At 47.0% G+C, this 14,627-nt stretch overlaps 1 protein-coding gene across 1 annotated transcript in view; it reads left to right on the forward strand.

Annotated features, from left to right (window-relative positions):
- ATP9B (ATPase phospholipid transporting 9B) overlaps positions 1 to 14,627 on the forward strand; it is a 306,136-nt gene that overhangs the window by 278,525 nt on the left and 12,984 nt on the right. Inside the window, 1 exon segment of the mRNA XM_017866120.1 lies at positions 8,949 to 9,057. Within this exon segment, the coding sequence (XP_017721609.1) occupies positions 8,949 to 9,057 (109 nt within the window).

Genomic DNA, 14,627 nt, shown 5'->3' on the forward strand with positions numbered 1-14,627 from the left:
CCCCAGGTCCACAGAGAACACAGACAGAGTCCTTTCTCCCTGCAGAGCTGTCTCTAATCCGCAGTCTAAACACCATTTCACTCAACAGCTCCCTGAATCCCAGGAATTCCTCACAATTTTAGCAAAATACAGGGAAATATCAGTCTGTGCGTGTATTAGGGTTTTGATAAACATGTGAGGTTCTCTTAAGTCACCTTCTTCCCAAGTCACAATCACTGAGCGGCGCCCGCATCATCCTGAGCTGTCCAAGGAGCACTGCCATACACAGAGACAGCACATGAGGGTCTCTGCCTTCCTTCCGTCTCCAGTCTTCAGGTCCTCTCTGTCCTCTGGCTTCCACACATGATGTCCCCTTGGCCTAGACCACTGCCAGATGTCCCCAATGTCCTTGCTTCCCCAGGAGGCCCCAGCCCCCCAACGGTGCACCTTCACACCCCCAGGCCACACAGTTGTATTTCCAGTTAGCGTCCTATTCTGCATGCTCTACAAGGACAAATCGCAAGGTATATCGGGTTCTCATACCTGCTGTGAGTTTGTCAGCGTGAACTTCAGTGTATGTGAATTTCAGAGGAGGGCCAGACTCTGGCGGATTCTAGGCCCCACACCCCAAGCCTCAGGACAGCTGAGTTGTGGGACTCACAGCTACCAAGACTCCTGGGGCACCTGCCTCGGACTCCACATCCTTCACCTGCACGTGTTAGCACCGTTCCTCCCAGGGTATCAGGAGCCTGTCCTGTGGTCTTAAAAATCACTTTGAATAAAGTAGGTAAGAGCCAGGGGAAACCTTCGCATGTGTCTTCAGGCTTCTCTCACCCCTAGCCCTTCATCTTGGCACAAGTGCTTAGGTTTTAGACCCCTGCCTGCTATAATCACACAGGGAGTAACCCCCCTTGATCATGATCATAAGCATTGCAGACTCCTGTTTTTGTGGCCCACAAGGAAAGTGCCATCATCGGCCCTGGGCTATCCTGTCCACTGAGGCTCCCTCAGCCCCAGTATGAGGTAGCACAGGATGACACTGTGCGTCCATGGTGTCAACTTGAGCCTTATTTCATGTCTCTACGTGACCAAAGAATGTCCCAGCAACCTACCAACTCATAGCCCATACAGTTGATGGAAATCGTGGTAGGATTTGTGCTAATATTCTCAGCTTCCCATGAATTTCAATAATGTTTTCTGTAGTACTTCAAACAAAGGTGAAAATCCTAAAGGTACAGTAAGTGCTAACTCTTTTTAAGTAGGTTTTCCCATCGCCTACATCTTTACAGTGATTATTACGTTCGTGACTTTTTTTTTTTTTTTTTTTTTTTTTTGAGACAGAGTCTTACTCTGCCGCCCAGGCTGGAGTGCAGTGGCATGATCTCAGCTCGCTGCAACCTCCGCCTCCTGGGTTCAAGTGATTCTCCCGTCTCAGCCTCCCTAGTAGCTGGGATTACAGGTATGTGCTACCACGCCTGGCTAATTTTGTATCTTTTAGTAGAGATGGAGTTTCACCATGTTGGCCAGGGTGGTCTTGAACTCCTGACCTCAAATGATCCACCTGCCTCAGCCTCCCAAGGTGTTGAGATTGCAGGCATGAGCCCTTTCACCCAGCCTGGTTACTTTTAAATAGTATCGAATTTGCACAGTACTGCTGATTGCATCCTGAGTTTGAACAGTGCGCTTCTTCCTTGGAAGTCATAGAAAAGCATAACCGTTCTCACCTTCTTTCATATTTCAAAAATCATGGATTTGAAACTTTAAAAGGAAAATGTGGGGGACCATGGAGATTATTCTTTAAAGAACTACTGCTTGGGTTAGTGAGGCCTGGATGCCTGCCTCACAGCCCAAGTGCTTCACGGTGTCCCCAGCTCTTCTTTATAGTGGGCTTTATGTAAAGTAACTCTGAGTGTCCGTCACGCAAGAAATGTCTGTGACTTTCTTAAGCACTCATACTCTGAATTTGGTTAGGTGGGAGCTTTGGAGGGGCAATGCTTTTAGTTAATCTTTGAAAATAAATAATGAGTTTGCCTTCACCTAAGAAATAAATACCAAGAAGTGAGTAAAAAGCAACATGGTGTTTTTACAAAATAACATCTAGCTAGACCAAAATCATGGCTATGATAGAGAAATTGGCTCTAGAAGCTAGAGGACAGTTGATAGAATTTAATTCCACAAATATGGTTTTCATCTGTATTCATTTCATCAGCTCTGGAGGGAACTGGTGGCCGAGGTGACTTTCCTGAAGCAAGAGGCCCCAGGAGCAGGAAGGACTAGGCATACTCAGTGCACAGCAGGGAACCCAGGGAGGGACCAGGGACCTGGGGGCCACGAAGGTGGTGATGGGGAACCCTAGGGGCATGGGCAATGGGGCAGCAGGAGGGGCTGGGAGAGACAGGACAGCCTGGGGAGGCTCCTGTGACCCCCAAGCCCACCCTGCCCTTGTTCCCCAAGCAGGCCTAGGGAATGCCATGCCCTCCCCCAGAAAGAGATCTCCTAGGCCGAGTCCTCATGGGGAACCTCTGTGGGGTGCAGCATTGTGCATTTTGGCAAGCTGGAGGCTCTGAGAGAGACTCCTGATCTCATGAGCCCACAACTCATGTTCCACGAAAATGCTTTGGGAAACGCTAGTCTGAACTGGCCGGAGGTGTCTCCCCAGTGACTCTGGCAGCTGCCTGCAAGGATCTCACACACAGCGCCACGCCATAGCAGCCATTCCTGGGTGTGGGTCTCCTTTATACCCTTGCTAGTGACTCAGATGGAGAGCCTGTGAGCACTCTTGTTAAAGTTAGATTGAACCTTATTTGAGCACCAAGAAGGTGCATGACATTCCGAGAGAGTGCTCTGGGCAGGAGGAGCACAGGCAGGTCCCTCAGGGAGCCGTGTCCAGACTTGCAGGAATGGAAGGCTCTGTGGGTTTATCAGAGAGGGTCTTCAGAACTTCTGCTTCCAGCCGTGATTGGAATAACAGGAAACAGATTTATCTTCCAAGCCTAATCAAGTGGAAAACACGAGAAAACACATGAAACAAATGTTTTCAGACATTGGATAGGAAGCAGTGGGGACGGTGGTGCCTCTGAGAAGAGAAACAACTCTCCCACATCTAGAACCGACAGTCAGACGGCCTCAAAACCTCTGTGTTTCAATAGTCCTTGTACCTGCTATGAAGTTTCTCAGAGTAAACTTCAGTGTGTGCAGATCTCAGAGGAGGGCCAGGCTCTGGTGGGTTCTAGGGCCCCCCAACCTGTGCCCAGGTTGGCACAGACTTGCAGAGCACAAACATCATGATGCACTGAGAATAAACTGACATGATGGACTTCATAAAAATTAAGTTTTTGCTCTTCTAAAGACAGTACTAATCAAGTAAAAAGGCAGACAAGAAGGAAATACTTTCAGTACATATCTTCAACTCAACGATCAAACAACTCAGTTTTTTTTTAAGATGAAATATTTGAACATCCATCACAAAAGAAGACATAAGAATGGCCAGTAAGCACAAGAAAATGTATTTAACATCATTAGTTACCAGGAAAGATAAATTTAAGCCACAGAGAGAGTTAAGGCTCTGCCACCGCGGAGGCCAAGCTGAAAGGCCGAGCGGCGTGTTGGCAGGCAGGCAGCAGGGTGGCACTGCTGGCGAGAGTGCAGATGGTCCAGCCACTCTAGAAAGCAGACTGGCAGTTTTTATGAAATTAAGCATTCACTGTCCATGCCCCAGCAACCTCCCTCCTCAGTGTTCACCCAGGAAAAAGGAAAACACTCATTCTTCCACTCAGACTGGCACCAGGACTCTCACCACTTCAGCTGTGATGTCCACAGATTGGGAAAACACCAACGGCCATCCGCCAGGGGTGGAAGAGCTGCACTGTGTCCATCGCCTGAGACGCTGCCCTGCAGCACAGAGAAAGCAGAGGACACACTCGGCAAGGTGGGCGAGCCGCAACACCACTGGCCTGGAGAGACCCACCCGCAGAGAGCAGAGACCACCCGGAGAGAATAGCCAGGTGTTAGAGAGCTTGCGGGGAGCAGCCATTTTTGTGGGACTCGCGGCAGCAAGGGAGGCAGGAGTCTCCCACCTGGCGCATCACAGGCCTCCTCCTGGCGGGTGACGGAGATGCTCTGCGTCATGATCACACCGTGGTTCCATGACGCTTGTCAAAACTCATCACTCACATGCTGAAAGTTACACCTCAAGAGAGTAGGTTTATGAAAAGGAGGCAGCATTGGGGTTTTTGTTGTTAAAGGTTGAAGAGATAGGGAGATTTCTGGCATAAATAAAGCAAGAGTTCTCATAAATGCACATACAGAAATCGTGACCGCACGTGGTCCTTCCGGCTGGTGTGAGCAAGTCACAAGCCGCATGGCTGAGTGTCCGCATGCCTGTGTGCACGCAGAACAGGATGCCCGCCCTCGGCAGGCATTGCCAGGGGATGACCTGCCATCTTAACTCCTGGTTGGGCTCTTCTTGAATTATTTGTCCCTGTTCCTAAATCCTAAGCAGAGTGGGAGTTGTTCAAAGAAAGTTAACAAAAGTGATTAAAGATTTCGAGGGAAGTACAGCAGTGTTGTACAAGTTCAACCCAATAAATTAAAGTTGAATTTCTGGATAAAGTTCTCTGAGCATGTAGATGTTTAGTGCCCAACAGTGACCCATCAAGAAAACAGAATGTGAGCTAGACTAAAAGTATGTTAGAACAAAACGTTTCATATAGAACCCACAACAGTCTTAAAAATAGAACAGTCTGTGACCATGGAATCTCAGTCATATTGAAACAGAATATAGCCTTTAGGTATCCGCATGTTTCCAGGCTACAAGATAACGTGGTGTCATGCGTGTTTCTGGTTCTCTGCCACGGGGTCACTTTCCCAACCTGAGATAACTATGAGAACGCTTTCTCATAGGTGACAATGTCATTTAACAACAACAACAAAAAAAAAAAAAACCCAGCCAAGTGCAGTGGCTCATGCCTATAATCCCAGCACTTTGGGAGGCCAAGTTGGGAAGATTTCTTGAGGCTAGGAGTGTGAGACCAGCCTGGGAAACATGGTGACACTCTATCTCTACAACAGAACATTAGCTGGGCATGGTGGTGCATACCTGAGGTCCAGGTACTCAGGAGGCTGAAGTGAGAGAATCAGCTGAGCCCAGCATGTCAAGGCTGCAGTGAGTCATGATTGTACCGTTGTACTCCAGCCTGCGCCACCAAGTGAGACCCTGTCTCAAAAAACAAAAAAAATCCCAGCTCCACTTCCGGCCCAGCTCCACTTCCAGGACGGTGGGAGGTGGAGTAGATGGGTTCCTCCCTGCTCCTTCTGCTAAGTTGAGCTTGAAACTGTGGGCATCACACACAGAAGGCTCTGAGTGGGGAGCAAGGTGAACAGAGGGGCAAGGGGCGAGGCAGCAGGAGCTCCCCACATTTTCCAACAGCTGGAGCTGAAGGAGCTGGCAGCCTGGAAATGCCCATGGGTGCAGAAATTTAAAATTTGAAAGTCCCAGCGAGGGCCCAGCCTTTCCAACTGCAGATCCATGAAAGGGGCACCGGGAAGACAGATGACTTTCAGATGATCGTCACTCTACTCCACCCAGACGCCAGGGAAGGGCTGTGCCCGCCTCCCCCTCCCCAAAACGGCAAGTGGAGAGCTGAAAGTGCCACTTCACAAGATGTAGCGACGCACCCAGCATCTCCAGGGTGACGGAATGGGAGGCAGGACTCCATCCCCAGTGTCGGGTAATGAGCCCCTCAGTGTCAGTGGAGGCCGCACAGGGAGCCCGAACCCCTGCCCCTGCACAGCAGCAAGAACAGTGCCCTCCTCTCCCCACCACAGCAGGGTCAGCACCCTTCAGAAAATTCAGTCTCATACACAATACCCGGAATGTCAAGGCTTCCGCCACAGTCCCTTCCCGTAGCCACAGTCCCTTGCTGTAGCCACAGTCCCTTGCCGTAGCCACAGTCCCTTGCCGTAGTCACAGTCCCTTGCCGTACGTCACAGTCCCTTGCCGTAAGTCACAGTCCCTTGCCATAGTCACAGTCCCTTGCCGTACGTCAGAGTCCCTTGCCGTAGTCACAGGCCCTTGCCGTACATCAGAGTCCCTTGCCGTACATCAGAGTCCCTTGCCGTAGTCACAGTCCCTTGCCATAGTCACAGTCCCTTGCCGTACGTCACAGTCCCTTGCCGTAGTCACAGTCCCTTGCCGTACGTCACAGTCCCTTGCCGTATGTCACAGTCCCTTGCCGTACGTCACAGTCCCTTGCCGTACTAAGAACCAGGAAGATTTCAAGGAGAATGGAAAGACAGGCAGCAGAGGCCAGCCCTGAGACGACAGAGACACTGGAGTTCTCCAACAAAGACTGGGAAACAGCCGTTACCAACATACTTGGAGCAAATGGCAAAACTAGAACAGCCCAGCAGACAAGACACAGCACAGAACCAAATGGAAATCTTAGAGATGAGAAATAACCCAGACAAAAAATGCCATGACTGGGCTTAGCAGCAAAATAGAAGGAACAGAGGAAGGACGCAGTGAACTGAAAGATAGAAAAACAAAGTCCTCAATATGAACAACAGAGAGAAAATTGACTGAAAAAAAAATGAATCAGAGCCTCAGGGACAGCAAGATGGTAACTGTACCGTTTGTGCCGTGGGAGCCCTGGCCTCTGTACTGGTGGTGCTGTGGGAGTTCCAGGGGAGAAGGGACAGGGCAGGGCTGGGAAAGTACCTGAAGGAGTAAAGGCCGAAAACCTCCCAGATTTGGCAAAATACATAAATGTACAGATTCAAGAAAGCAAGCAAACCCCAAACAGGACAAAGTCAAAGATAATCATAATCAAACTGATGAAAACCAAAGACAAAGAAACTCATTGAAAGCAGCCAGTGAGGAGACAGGGTATGCTGGGGATAACTGGAAACCGTGCAGGCAGAGGGACTCAGGTGCTGGAGAAAGGCCTCATGGGCACGGAATGCTGCAGCCAGTAAGGGCCACTTCCAGAAAGGAAAGCAGGTGTTGGCAAGACTTGTGTCCAGCAGTGCCTAAAGAATCTCCAAGCTCAGCCGTGAAGGAGCAGTCCCATTAAGAAAAGGACAGAAGGCGCAGAGGCAGCCATCCTGTGTGTGAGGGGATGCACAGACCGCAAGCAAGCCCATGAAACAATGCCCGCATTGTCAGCCACAGAGACCACGTTAGACCACAGGACGCTCCGCCTCACACCTGCCAGAATTGTGGGGAAGAGTCACGGAAACTGGGTAGCTCTTATATTGCTGTAGGAGCATAAATCCTACTATCTGGAAGATGTTTTAGCAATTTCTTTGAAAAACTATACTGCCACCATGTGACCTAACACCCATGCTCCCGGGCATTTATACCGTCTCACTCGCACTCCTGTCCAGACCTAGCACCCACGCTCCCGGGGTTTATACCATCTCACTCGGCACTCCTGTCCAGACCTAGCACCCACGCTCCCGGGGTTTATACCATCTCACTCGGCACTCCTGTCCAGACCTAGCACCCACGCTCCCGGGGTTTATACCATCTCACTCGGCACTCCTGTCCAGACCTAGCACCCACGCTCCCGGGGTTTATACCATCTCACTCGGCACTCCTGTCCAGACCTAGCACCCACGCTCCCGGGGTTTATACCATCTCACTCGGCACTCCTGTCCAGACCTAGCACCCACGCTCCCGGGGTTTATACCATCTCACTCGGCACTCCTGTCCAGACCTAGCACCCACGCTCCCGGGGTTTATACCATCTCACTCGGCACTCCTGTCCAGACCTAGCACCCACGCTCCCGGGGTTTATACCATCTCACTCGGCACTCCTGTCCAGACCTAGCACCCACGCTCCCGGGGTTTATACCATCTCACTCGGCACTCCTGTCCAGACCTAGCACCCACGCTCCCGGGGTTTATACCATCTCACTCGGCACTCCTGTCCAGACCTAGCACCCACGCTCCCGGGGTTTATACCATCTCACTCGGCACTCCTGTCCAGACCTAGCACCCACGCTCCCGGGGTTTATACCATCTCACTCGGCACTCCTGTCCAGACCTAGCACCCACGCTCCCGGGGGATTTATACCATCTCACTCGGCACTCCTGTCCAGACCTAGCACCCACGCTCCCGGGGTTTATACCATCTCACTCGGCACTCCTGTCCAAAATAAATGGAAACTTCGCCAAAAAATCTGTGCAGTGAATATTTACAGCAGTTTTATTTGTGATAATCAAAAACTAGGACTAACCCAGATGTACTTCAGTGGTTAAGCAAACTGTGGTTCATTTTCTTGCCACTAAATAGTAGTCAGCAATAGAAAGAAACTACCTACTGATACAGCAGCAACCTAGATGAATCTCCAGAGAATTGCGCTGTGTAAAAGACGCCAATCCCCGAAGTTCGCCTGCTGGACAGTTGCATAGCGTTCTTGAAATGACCAGATTAGAGATGGGGAACAGATTCTTGGTGGCCAGGGAATAGGCAGGAGGCGGCAGAGGGAAGTGGTTGCAACTACACAGCAGCCTCAGGAGGGACCCTGTGCGAGGGGTGCCCTGGGTCTGGAGGTGTCCTTGTGGATCCTGGTGGTGAGGTTCACACTACACTTACCTAAGATGTTACCAGTGGGAGAACTGGGTCAAGATCACAGAAAATCTCTGTGCTATTCCTGACAACTGCATATAAGTCTACAATGATCTCAACATAGAAAGGTAAACATTTTTAAAAATCATTCTTCTCCCTGTAAGCATTTGTGACTTATGAAACATGCTACTGCGCTCTGAGATAAATATTCAGTCTCTGCAGTCATCTTAGTATTCAGTCTCTGCAATCATCTTACTTGGTTGCCAGATTACTTTGTTGGTTTTTGTGGAGTATGTTTTGGTGTTTTTGAAACTGTGACCTCTAATCCAGAGGTCTCTTTGTAGCCATGTGGTAGAAGTTTCTCAGGCCCGTTGCACTCCGCTTTTGGTCTTGCAGGTATGCCACCATATACACCATGTTCCCAGTGTTCTCCTTAGTGCTGGACCAGGATGTGAAGCCAGAGATGGCGATGCTCTACCCGGAGCTGTACAAGGACCTCACCAAGGTATGGGCCTCAGGCAGGCTGTCTGCCTCAAGACTGGCACTCACGCCTGGCATTTTACACGAGTGAGAAACAGGCCAGTCAGGAGGCATTTCCAAGCATTTTGTGAAAAACGATTCTTTGTCCTTCAAGACGTTTTTTATGTCTCCTAATTCTTTTTGGCATTTTCTCTTTGAGTTAAACTTCAAAAGGGGAAAAACATCTCAGGGAAAAAAATTTCCCAAATGTTTGCAACAAAGCTCTAATATCATATATAAAATTAGAATTGTAAAAGATGCTCTCACCGTTTGTGGGACTTCTATGAAGTGAGCTCACCAAATGTCAGAGAAGAGTTCGCTTGGTAATTTCTGTAGAAAGGCTCCCCGGACAGTGTCACTGCACCTGCTGCAGAAGTAGCATTCCAAAGCTGGGGAACGCATGGGCTTCACGTTTCCTGTGTATTTCCAAGTCTGTCGATAGTTGTGGATTTCACAATTTTATCTGAAAAGTGACTGACAACATGCGTCTGTCCCTGGGGTCCATAGACTATTTTTGCAGTGATGCCACCAAGAAAAAAATCCACCCCAGGAAACTTCAGTCACCTGAAACTCTGCGAAAGATGCATTTATTTGGCTTAAAACTGTGCTCTGTTAGGATTAAAGGAGGCTTTGAATTTATCATATTCTTTACAACAACATCTTTTATAGCATAGAACGTGTAAGGATGCGGGGTAGAAGAGAGGGTCAGCTCTGCAGACACAAATCATGGTAACTCTGGTATTTTCCACAAAGCTAGCTTTTTTGAGCCAACATTGAGAACAAAATCCACTAACCTGCAATTAAATTTAGATTTACAATTGATAAATGACAGGTGTCTGAAATTATCAACTCAGATTTTTAAAGCAGTAGCTGTATGGTAAAGAAAGAATTAGATTAGGCATTAAAGAAAGTTAATGACTACCTAACAAACAGATTCTAGTCCAGCTAACCACTAATTACCCAACTACATTCTTACCTAGCTAACCACAAACTGAGAAACTAGACTCCTGTCTATCTAACTAGTAACTAACAAATGATACTCTAATAACAGGTAACCACTAACAAACTAGACTCTTATCCAGCTAACCACTGACTGACGAACTAGACTCTAGTCCAGCTATAACCACTCATTAGCCAGAGAGGTGCTGGGGAAGTCATGTTAACTTTTTGATTTCTTGATGTTATTGTAAGGGTCTAATGAAATAAAGACTTTAAAGTTTCTTGAAAAAAAAAAATTCTCATTACTGTTTTAATCAAGACAAATAAAGCTAGTTCACCAGTATCACATGAAATATAAATATCAAGCATTATTATCATGATGGTGATATCATCGTGGTGACTGGGAAACCTCATCCCAGGTCACATCTCCAACTAGAAGGAAGACTGGTTAAGTATCTTAAACTGATGAAACCATTGTGACAAAGTCCAGCACAGTAGGGAGCAAAGATCCAAAAACTTCAGGAAGCTAGTATGAATAATGATCATTTTAGTAGCATACGCATTTCCTCATTCCCAGAGACTCTAAAAATGTTTACCTAAATGCTGCCTTACAAACATACAGAAACAAGCCTTTCACGTAAGAACTTAAACCTTGATGCTCTACCCTCAAACCTAGGAAACCAGCACCCAAGCAGGGCGAAGGTCACTAGGGGTCTCGTAGCCCCAGCCGGTGCGCCTAGATCACTGTGCTGGGAGAAACTTGTCATAGGACTGTCATGCCACAGCCATCTTGACCGGCTGGTGGAGTAAGGCACTAACACGTTTTTACTGTTTTCAAGGATTGACAGTGTACACACCGGTCTCTTTCTTTGTGGATATCTAAATCACTCTAGAAACAAGATGCTCATAAGGCCACAGGTGTCTGACGGAGCAGCTAATTATCCCTAACTGTGGCCATGGAATCAGTACGTTCTGTATTACTCACTGGTGCCATTGAACCCTGTTCACTTCTGATTGAGTTGGATCTCATTAAGGGCATTAAATTTCCATTTTTGTTAAGGTGATCAACAATTTAGACTGTTGTAGTATCCTGAAGTCAGGACACCATCCCTACTTTTTTTTTTTTTTTGGTCAAGAATTCAGTCACCCGTTTTCTCTAGGCTGCTTTTCTTCAACATCTTATCTGCATTGTAACCTTTTTTTTTTTTTGGAGATGGAGTCTCGCTCTGTCGCCCAGTAACTCTTTTTTTAATCGACTACACTTCAAATCCTTTGAAAAGAAAATAGCACTAAAGTACTGAGCCACTCAAGTTAATTTAGTTGTTTTTTCTTATTGAAGCTAAAGAACTCTTTTGAAGCTTTCTGTTATTTCTGAACAGTTTACCAAGGTAGCGCAGACTGCAGCACTCTGCGTTGTTGTCTGATGACCAGGGCAGCTGGAGACTGGATGTGCCAACGTAGTCTATCCAAGCTGGTCAGTGTCAGTGGACACCGAGTCCCCAGTCCGTCGGCTCAAGCTCCTGTGATGTAAGACAACATAGCCCTGCTCTCAACAAGCCTGTGTTCTAGTCAGGCTAAGAAAGCAGTTAATCAGTGGCATAGAGCAACAGCATAAAGGGCTGCAGGCTGAAATGTGAGTGGCTGACCAGCGAGTGCCGGTCCTGTCAGATCTGAGTCACATATCTCAGATAACGGTAAATTTATAAAATACCTTCAGAGGTAAGGCGTGCATTCCCTGCACACAGGAAAAGACTCAATTGGAAAGAAAATCTCCCCTTTTTATGTGTATTTGATAACCAGTCTTTTTAATCTAAAAGTACAAATAAGGCACGCGCTATAAATCTCACTTACTGTCCTGATGAGTTAGCCAACCTTGAGTATAAACGTTTGTCCCCTGCTGTGTCTCGATGGCCTGAGCCACACATGGACACAGTATCTATTCAGTAAGTATTTGATAAATGAATGAGGCAGTGAATGAATCAGTTAAACCAAGAGTCAGGATTTCCTTTGCTTTCCTAAAACTATGTAGCTTTTATTCTTTACAGAAAATGGTATATTTGCAACAATATTTTGTTGTTCTTTTGAAGCTCAAATTTTGCTTTGAATTATTAAACTTTACTCAAGATGAATTCAGGCACTTAATTTTCTGGATGCCAATAAGACAGGAAGCTGACCTACTCATCTCTCTCCTAACTCTGCACATGTCTTCATTCATTCTGAATAGTGCATGACCACTTAGAGAAGCTGCTTAACTCAAAGATCCAGGCATCAGGACTAGTAAAGTGACCCTGGTTAACTGAGCCAGCCCACGTGGTCCCAAAATATCTCAGATTGTGGCTGTGAATTTTGTTACCAATGCATAATCTTACATTACCAGCTAACTCCAAAGACATTTGATTTGTAGTTGTGCTAATTGTAAAGATATCAAGTAGGTAATGTCATACAGTTCTTCATAAAATCTTTGAAACCATTAGGTATTGAACCATTTGGACCCCTTCACTATTTTTTATTTTCTGTAGAATACTCTCAAATGGTTTTGTCTTTTGAAATGTATATTCATATAGTTATATACTTTTCAAAATAATAGTGAATAAGGCAATAAAAGGAAATTTAAAACATTGAGATTAGAAAGGAGGAAATAAAAATATCTGTGTTTGTAGATGCTATAATTTTCTATGTAGAATCCACATACATACAACTTCCTATACTAGTAAATTTCATAAAGTTTCAGGATACAACGAATAATTTTTCAAAATCATTTCTGATTCTGCATACTAGCAATGAATAATCGGGGTATGAAAAAATATGTAAACATTTATAATAATACATTTCAGCATTTATAATAATACAAGAAAGTGAAATACTGAAGTGTACCTCTAACAAAATACACGCAAGATCTGTGCGCTGGAAACCAACAACACTGAGGAAAGAAACTGTAAAAAGCGTAAACAGATGACCCTGGAGTGAGAGGCGTAAACAGATGATCCCGGATGGAGAGGCGTGAACAGATGTTCCTGGATTGAGAGGTGTAAACAGATGTTCATGCATTGAGAGACGTGAACAGATGTTCATGCATTGAGAGACGTGAACAGATGTTCCCGGATTGAGAGGCGTGAACAGATGATCCCGGATTGAGAGGTGTGAACAGATGTTCATGCATTGAGAGACGTGAACAGATGTTCCCAGATTGAGAGATGTGAACAGATGTTCCCGGATTGAGAGGCGTGAACAGATGTTCCCGGATTGAGAGGCGTGAACAGATGATCCCGGATTGAGAGGTGTGAACAGATGTTCCTGGATTGAGAGGTGTAAACAGATGTTCATGCATTGAGAGACGTGAACAGATGTTCCCGGATTGAGAGGCGTGAACAGATGATCCCGGATTGAGAGGTGTGAACAGATGTTCATGCATTGAGAGACGTGAACAGATGTTCCCAGATTGAGAGGCGTGAACAGATGATGCCGGATTGAGAGGCGTGAACAGACGTTGCCGGATTGAGAGGCGTGAACAGATGATCCCGGATTGAGAGGTGTGAACAGATGTTCCTGGATTGAGAGGTGTAAACAGATGTTCATGCATTGAGAGACGTGAACAGATGTTCCCGGATTGAGAGGTGTGAACAGATGTTCATGCATTGAGAGACGTGAACAGATGTTCCCAGATTGAGAGATGTGAACAGATGTTCCCGGATTGAGAGGCGTGAACAGATGATCCCGGATTGAGAGGTGTGAACAGATGTTCCTGGATTGAGAGGTGTAAACAGATGTTCATGCATTGAGAGACGTGAACAGATGTTCCCGGATTGAGAGGCGTGAACAGATGATCCCGGATTGAGAGGTGTGAACAGATGTTCATGCATTGAGAGACGTGAACAGATGTTCCCAGATTGAGAGATGTGAACAGATGTTCCCGGATTGAGAGGCGTGAACAGACGTTGCCGGATTGAGAGGCGTGAACAGATGATCCCGGATTGAGAGGTGTGAACAGATGTTCCTGGATTGAGAGGTGTAAACAGATGTTCATGCATTGAGAGACGTGAACAGATGTTCCCGGATTGAGAGGCGTGAACAGATGATCCCGGATTGAGAGGTGTGAACAGATGTTCATGCATTGAGAGACGTGAACAGATGTTCCCGGATTGAGAGGCGTGAACAGACGATCCCGGATTGAGAGGTGTGAACACATGTTCATGCATTGAGAGACGTGAACAGATGTTCCCGGATTGAGAGGCGTGAACAGATGTTGCCGGATTGAGAGGCGTGAACAGACGTTGCCGGATTGAGAGGCGTGAACAGACGATCCCGGATTGAGAGGCGTGAACAGACGTTCCCGGAGTGAGAGGCGTGAACAGACGTTCCCGGAGTGAGAGGCGTGAACAGACGATCCCGGATTGAGAGGCGTGAACAGATGATCCCGGATTGAGAGGCGTGAACAGATGATCCCGGATTGAAAGGCGTGAACAGATGATCCCGGAGTGAGAGGCGTGAACAGATGTTCCCGGAGTGAGAGGTGTGAACAGATGATCCTGGATTAAGCCTCAGTCAGATGTTCATGGATTGAGAGCTTCAGTGTTGTTGCACATTGACAAGCTCACTCTAGAATTTATACGGAAAGGC

Source organism: Rhinopithecus bieti, unplaced genomic scaffold, assembly GCF_001698545.2.
Source record: "Rhinopithecus bieti isolate Rb0 unplaced genomic scaffold, ASM169854v2 scaffold_84002, whole genome shotgun sequence".
In the NCBI taxonomy this organism is placed as follows: Eukaryota; Metazoa; Chordata; class Mammalia; order Primates; family Cercopithecidae; genus Rhinopithecus; species Rhinopithecus bieti.